Source organism: Babylonia areolata, chromosome 4 (genome assembly GCF_041734735.1).
Source record: "Babylonia areolata isolate BAREFJ2019XMU chromosome 4, ASM4173473v1, whole genome shotgun sequence".
Lineage (NCBI taxonomy): Eukaryota > Metazoa > Mollusca > Gastropoda > Neogastropoda > Buccinidae > Babylonia > Babylonia areolata.
In genome coordinates, this window is record NC_134879.1 from 21,052,945 (window position 1) to 21,061,235 (window position 8,291).

General features: G+C 40.7%; 1 protein-coding gene across 1 annotated transcript in view; it reads left to right on the forward strand.

Annotated features, from left to right (window-relative positions):
• Positions 1-20: 20 nt before the first annotated feature.
• Positions 21-8,291, forward strand: part of LOC143280947 (uncharacterized) — a 9,634-nt gene continuing 1,363 nt past the window's right edge. Inside the window, exon 1 of the mRNA XM_076585765.1 lies at positions 21-5,910. Within this exon, the coding sequence (XP_076441880.1) occupies positions 5,718-5,910 (193 nt within the window). The 5' untranslated portion in view covers positions 21-5,717. The remainder of the gene's footprint in view (positions 5,911-8,291) is intronic.

Sequence of the window (8,291 nt, forward strand, 5' to 3'; positions counted from 1 at the left end):
CCCTTCTGCAAGTGTATTTGTTAACCTATCAGTGTGGACTTTTCTACAGAATTTTGACAGTGACAGCACTTTTATTGCTATATGTTCATTTATGTGCACAAAATGCATGCTGCACATGAGAGCTTGGTTTATCGTCTGTTCCAAAAAAGTAGCGCCCAGACCACCTGTCAAGGTTTAGTGGAGGGGTTGGTAAAAATCCCAGTCGATATATGAGATTCGAACCCGTGGGCACTTCTTAGTTGGGCGTATTACCCCTAGGCCACTGCTTCATTGACAGTCTGTGATAAGCATGAACCTGTGTGTCATGTGCTGCAAAGATCACATCCATGATTAACTCACTCAGTACGGCCAGTCCTCTCTTCTCCTCTACACAGACCCCTCGGATGTCCAGTGGGTGTCTGAATGACCCAACCTTTAGCTTCCATCGTCAGAATTGTGGTATTCTTTGTCAACATTCACCTCTTCAGTACAAGAGCCTTCCACTTGCAATATTTTGATGATGGTAATTGGGGTGAAACGCTGTTAACGTCATCTCTTTCACCGTTCGTATGGAGAGAGTTAAAGCCGTGACCAAAAGGACGACCCTTCAAAAGGTACAAAAGACTCCTTGAAAACCATCTTGAGAAACTGTGGCATCAATCTCTCAACCTGGGAAGTGACAGCAGCAGAACCTAACCAGTGGAGACTGGTCTGCGCAGAGGTGTTGAACATGTTTGAGACAAACAGGCAGACAGCTCTTTTAGAACAAACGGGAGAGGCACGAACAAGGGACTATAGCCCTGGACTCTCTTCAGTGCAGTGTGTGTGGATGGTTTGCATCTAGGATAGGTCTCACCTGAGGACCCACTTGTGTAAAAAGGTGAAGTCTGTTGCATCTACTCATTTGGAGTGGAGTGATGGCCTAGAGGTAATGCGTCCGCCTAGGAAGTGAGAGAATCTGAGCGCGCTGGTTTGAATCATGGCTCAGCCGCCAATATTTTCTCCCCCTCCACTGGACCTTGAGTGGTGGTCTGGACGCTAGTCATTCGGATGAGACGATAAACCGAGGTCCCGTGTGCAGCATGCACTTAGCGCACGTAAAAGAACCCACGGCAACAAAGGGGTTGTTCCTGGCAAAATTGTGTAGAAAAATCCACATCGATAGGAAAAACAAATAAAACTGCATGCAGGAAAAAATGCCCCCAAAATGGGTGGCGCTGTAGTGTAGTGACGCGCTCTCCCTGGGGAGAGCAGCCCGAATTTCACACAGAGAAATCTGTTGTGATAAAAAGAAATACAAATACATTTGTTGTGCCAATGTGAGCCTCCAAGAAGGATTAACATTCATACAGTCAGAGACCAAGCTTTGAACACCTTATAAACACTGAGTCATTTGCATAAAAGGCTGTAATCCTAGGTAGAGGTGGCTGACAGCTGCCATTAGCCGCTCATCATTCGTTTCCTGCGTCATTTAGTCAGGCTTCAGTCACGTGCACACAAACCGAAGTATCAGAGTGGATTTTTTCTGCAGAATTTTGCCAGGGACAATCCTTCAGTTGCAGAGGTATTTTTGATGTACATTAAGTGCATGCTGTGCATGGGACCTCAGTTTATCATCTCGTCTGAATGAGTACATATACCCATGCAGTTTGTAGGCTGGATTTTTCGGGGGTTTCTTCAGGCGCGTTAACTTTGGAGTGCAGAGTATACTCATCTGATATGCGTTAACCCCCTTATAATGCACTTACAATAACAATATAATAATAATAATAAAAATAATGATAAAATCTATTTAGAGCCCTTTCATGAAAACATGCTCAGTTGTGTTATATGCTGTAAAAAAACTGACAAATTAAACATGGATTTAAATGCTAGAATGACAACTTAAAAACATAACCCAGCATGGACATCCAACCAAACTCTAACAGTAATTACATATGCACACACACACCCTTCATGCACAGCACTCATAATACATACATCACAACACCTGAATGATAACCTCATATCACACCAATATCACATTACTTAAAAATAAATATCAATACTGAAAACCATATGGCAATGCATAAAAACATATTTCAATACTTAACAACCAAATCACACACACACTGCTTAAAGCCATATCACAAGACCTAAAACCAATTCCCAGTACTTAAACCAATCGCATAAACCACTTTAAACCATATCACAAGACCTAAAACCAGCTCTCAGCACTAATACCAATCACATAAGCTATTTCAAACCATATCACAAGACATAAAACCAACTGTCAATACTTACACCAATTATATATACTATAAATATACTGCTTCAAAGCATTTCACAAGATCAAACACCAACTCTCAATACTTAAACCAATCACATATACTACTTAAACCATTTCACAAGATCAAACATCAACTTTCAATACTTAAACCAATCGCAATACTACTTAAAACATACCACAAGACCTAAAACCAGCTCTAATTATTAAACCAATTACATATATCGCAGTGCCTGTGGTTCCTTGCCTTGGTCTCATACAACCTGCTGAGAAATTTTACAACCTCTGCTTCAAGCTGAGTTCACACTATCAACATGCTGATTTATTTGCTACTTTCACTCACAGGGATGCTGTGTTTTCCATTGGTGGTGATTTCAAAACAACAACAACAAACAAAAAATAACTCACCAAGCCAAACCTAGGCTGATTGATTTCCCCTTAGCTGTTTTAATGAAGGCAACCAGTTCCCTGTCAGTGATGACATAAAAAATATCCACACTGTCACTCATGCACTTGCATGTGTGTGTGTGTGTGTGTGCGCATGCACATGCATGCTCAAATACACACACACACACACACACACACACAACGCAGAAGGCACAGATGACACAAAACGCATACACAAACACACACAACACAGACACAGAGCGCGTACATACACACACACTCGCATACACAAAACAGTATACACTCACACACTCGCATACACAAAACAGACAGCACACACAACACACACACACACACACACACACCACAAAACACACACGCACACACCACAAAACATACATAATATGATAATACCACACACACACACCACAAAACACACACAACACACACTCGCACACTCACACACACACAGACAAGCATGTTAGGGGAAAAGGAAAACCCCTTGTTACTCAGTCTTATGTTTTTGCTAAAATTAGCATTCATGATCAAGGACCTAAACCTGTAGTGCTTACATCATGTTGCTTACATTGTTCTGATCTTGAACAGACATAGGCATATTTTCCCATTCTTTCTGCGTATGATGGACTGAACTACAATACTTTTATAATACATGTTCATTCATTATCTAAATTGATGATATTGTTTTTAATGTAAATAACTTTTTTTCAAAGCACACTTAAAAAATCTGAACAGTACAAACTACAATAATACTATTATTCCATAAACAACGCATATAACTTCTAAACAACAATATAACACGGCTTATGTTTGTTCATCATGGTTCTGACAAGGAGTCATCTAAGAATATACAGGGAAAAGTGTCCACCTGGACAAAATATCTGAATTGATACTGATAAAATCATGTGACTCACTTTCCAGCCATCCTGAAAACGGCCATCATGCATGCACACACACAGAGTTCTCTTTCTTTCCATCTATTTCTCTCATATACACATGCACACACACACACACACTCTCTCTCTCTCTCTCTTTCATACACAGTGCACATACAGGTACTTTCACCTATACACATACACACCCACATCCATGCATGCACACACACACACAACACACACTCAGACACACACATTCTCTCTCGCATACACACACATACACATCCAACCACACACACACATACACACATTAATTCTCTCGTCTCATTTGATGTTGAAATCAGTTTCAAGGAGGATCAAAGCATGCTGACTGATCCATAATTGCTATCCCACGTCTGCATACAGAAAAATGTTTAAATAAAGGCAAGGAGAAATCACCTTAGAAATTTACTATAAAAAACAACAACAAAAAACAAAACAAAAAAAACCTGTTTGGTGTATCACTTTGATTGTTTATGTAAAATCTGAGTCTGATTCGGGATGTATTGTTAAAATAATCCCTTATTAAATAACAATCTGTTATCAACTGCCAGTTTGGATTTACATGTCGCAGGTCCTACACATCCCACTTGAATCAATAACTGGTGCTGAATGGAAAGATGCTTGTTGATGTAGTGGTAGTATCTTGACCTCTGGAACGTTTTTGATAAGGTTGCACACAAAAGACATGTAAATTGAAAGGTTGTGACATCCAGTATATATAAACTTCTTAGTTCTTAAGTGAAGATTTCTTGTCTGACAGTTAAGGTGAAGCCAAAGCGAAGAACGCTACTAAGTGTTTTCTAGTTGTGTCCCTCACTGGAGTATGCAGGGTCCCCGTCCTACCCGTTCTGTCAATAATATACCAGACATTGCAAACTGCTTTATACAGGTCTTTACTCAGGCTGATGATTGTAAAGCATAATTCATCGTCCATTGCATTGCAAGGTAAGAGCTCATTCTGCAGGAATGCATAAACCGTCTTTAGTAAAGTAGCAAATAAAACTGAATGATGATAAATGCAAAATAACGATACTATATATACTCAGTGGTGATGATATAACTACTATTCATGCAAGTTCAAAAAACAAAACAAAAACAAAACAGGGGCAGAGAGGAGGGGAATCAATATCATGGATGATAGCCATTTCAAATCTAAAGATGTAATGGTACCTCTTTGCAAAACATTTTGGACAAATTCTTGAATATGGACTATGGTAATGTGGTTTGGTATCCCAAACTGAGAAAACGCGAAACTCGTAAAGAAAACGTGCCAAGATGGTTTATGAATCAGTTTGAGAGACTTCCTGGAGTGTGAAGAGAGACTGAAATTACCTGGTCTTGAAAATGGAAAAAAAAAACTGGGGATGATATTATTATGACTTCTGTTTAAAAGTGTGTGTGTGTTTTTGGTTTTTTTGTACATTATGAGTTACAACTTTAAATCCTTTGTTTTCAGTAGATAATTCCAGAGGATACGCCTTGAAACTTCTCTTAGTTTAAATTATGTAAAACTAAGATAGGTGCACTTGTCATAATATTATTTGTAATCGGCTTAGGCCTTGCTTAAAACATTAATAGAGCTGCGTCAGGTTTCAGTAACAACGGGGAATCCCGATCAACTCGGCTTCTAAAAACTGCGGTGGAGCAAAGGACCCAGCAGTTGTCTGACATGTCATAAAATTATGAGGGTTGACCTCAATGTCGTCTGCGCTATAAGAAAAAGGCGGCCTCTTCTATTCAGACGCAAACGTCTGCTTTACTTGTGCGGACAGTTTTACAAGTTCCTGAGCAGAAAATTTAAGTACCTTATAAAAAAAATTTTTTTTTACAAGAATTGTTCCTGATAATTTTTTACATACAACGGGGATTTCCCATTTTCATCACCACTGGCAGCGCGGTGGAACGTTGTGAACTGAAAGAAAACTTGACAGTTGTGGAAGAAAACAGTTGTAGGAGCTAGCCGGAATCTGATTGAAATCCATTTACTCCGCTTTAAAAAATAAATAAATAAATAAAATAAGATTTAGGACATAGTACCCGACAGTGCAGAACTGAGACTGACCAATCTCTCTGAGGAGACGCTTTGCACCCGAAGTCAGACCAGCGTCACACTCCACCTGTAATGTGGGAGCCAGGTATAACAAGAGAGGATGAAACCATTTGACAATTCTTTGGTGGCGTGTGTGTTGGGTGCACTGGTGGGTGCCTGTCTCGCGGGCCTGCAGTGTCCACCCGGTGGGAGATACTGGGACAAACACCTGGGGCAGCACGGCAGATACGCGTGCTGCTCGGAACTGTGTGTGCCCGCGGTTTTTAAGGACCAGTGCGAGAAAAAATGCCCCAGTAAGTGTTTTAAAAGCTTACTCCACTTCTCTGTGCTTGTCTGTCTGTCTGTCTCTAATCCCTCAGTCTCTCTGTCTCTGTTCACTCTCTCTGTTTCTCTGTGTCTGTCTCTCTGTGTGTCTTTCTGTCTCTGTTTCTCGGCTGTCTCTGCCTCTCTCGGTTTCTCTGTCTTTGTCTCTCTCTCTCTCTCACCACCTCTCTCTCTCTCTCACTCTCCTGTTCATCTGTCAAACTGTGTGTATGTGTGTGTGCGTGCGCGCGCGCATGTGTTCTTCATGTGTGTCCTTTTGTACGAAGATTTTTTCCTCTCTTTCTCGCCTTTCCTTCACTAAATATGTGCGTGCTATCACAGGGATGCATGTAGATTAGAAAAGACAGATTGGAAGAATATGCTATGCCTAGAATGCCCCACCCCCCGCCCCTCCCCCAAAACAAAACAAAAACGTTTTGAGTCTCTCTCTCTCATTTCATCTTTCAGTCTTCTCAAGTTTACTCTCTCCTCTATCGACTCCCTCTCTTTCTCTTCCTGTCTTCTGATATGAATTTTCTCTCTTTATTTATTCTTGTGTATTTCTTTTATTATCATTATTATTATTATTTCGTACCCCAGGGCTGGGTGGAAAAAACCATTCTTGTCATTATGCTTATCTCAATACCCTGGAAAAATAAATTTTCGTTCGTTCTCTCTTTCTCTGTAAGAGAATCTAATATGTTATCATCCTCTTCTTTTTTACATTGATTTTAGGTCCCCCCCCCCCCCCACCCCCCACCCCCCCACCCCCCCCCCCCCCCCCTCCCCCGAGCCTTGCTCCTTTGTATACATCTGTACTCTAAACGGACTACCTTATGTTAGTATTCTCTTCTCTCTCACTCTTCCTCACTCTCTTTCTCTCTCGCGCGCCTCTTTCTCGCTCACTCTCTCGCTGTCTCTCCCTTGCTGTCTCCCTCGCCCTCGCTCTCTTTCTCACTCTCTCGTTCTCTCTCTTTCTCTCCCTTAATTGTTTTTCGCATTTTCAGGTTACAATTGTGTTACATTCATGGCTTACTTTACACAGGCCTTATCAGCATGCGACTGGGGGCCACGACTGGGGGCCTACTCTGGCAATGTTGTTAATCATTGATATTGGCACTATATTTTGAGTCAGCTTCATAGCAAAGTTTAGTGCAATGGTTTATATTCTCTAGAAACTTACAGATTCATGCAACATAATGTACTTTGTTCATACTAATTAATTTTCTAGGGTTACCTAATTAATTTTCTTGCATTCCAGTAGTAATTGATGGGGCAAGATAGGCAGACAGAGAAGGGGAAATAGGGCCTGGAGAGAGAGAAAGAGGGGGAAGGAAATTAAAAAAGGGGCAAGACACGGGGTGAGGAGGTGATTTCATTTCATTCCATATTGTTTATAGCCTAGTCGAATACAGTAGGCCTTCTCAAGGCTGTGAGAGGAGGTGATCTGAGGGTAGATAGTAAAAATTAGATATACATAAAGAGACAGATTATACAGAGGAAAAGGCAGAGAAAGAGAGAAAGGGGGTGGGGGTGGGGGGGGGGGAGAGGGGGGGGGGTAAGGGGAGAGAGAGAGAGAGAGAGAGAGAGAGAGAGAACAAATAGATCTATAGACTCAGACACCCACAACCTTATGCAGAGAGAGAAAGATATTCAGAGAGAGCACAGTGATACACACACACACACACACATACACACACAGAAAAAAGCATGCAAATACACAAACACTCACACACACACACAAATAGAGAGAGAGAGAGAGAGCGCACACACACACACACACACACACACACACACACATATAAACACACACACACACACACATACATGTGTACATACATACATACACATGATACACACACACACACACAAACACACACACACACACACACACACATATATATATATACATACATACATATAACACACATACATACAATACATACATATATGTATACATACATACAAACATACATGTATACATACATACATACATACGTATACATACATACATACATGTTACACACAAACAATGGAAAACAAAACTTACCTGAGTACTAGGAGTGTGCTAGTCCATCAGCATTGTTATTCTATTTTTTTACAAGGAGGCAGCAGTGCATTTCACACCCAAATGGAAATTTTCAAAAGATTGATCTTCTGAAATCTTGATGACAAACAGTGGTATTCCATTCTCAAATTTTTTTGATTGAACAACCAAAACACCACTGTGCATGAAAACAATCACAGGAACAGGCAAATCTCTCTCATTTGCTAACAACTTCTCTTTCAAGTCAGAAAATGTAACATTGTCACTCATCAAAAATGCTGCGAGCTGATCATCTTCTTTGTTCCTCTCGAAGCATGACGAGCG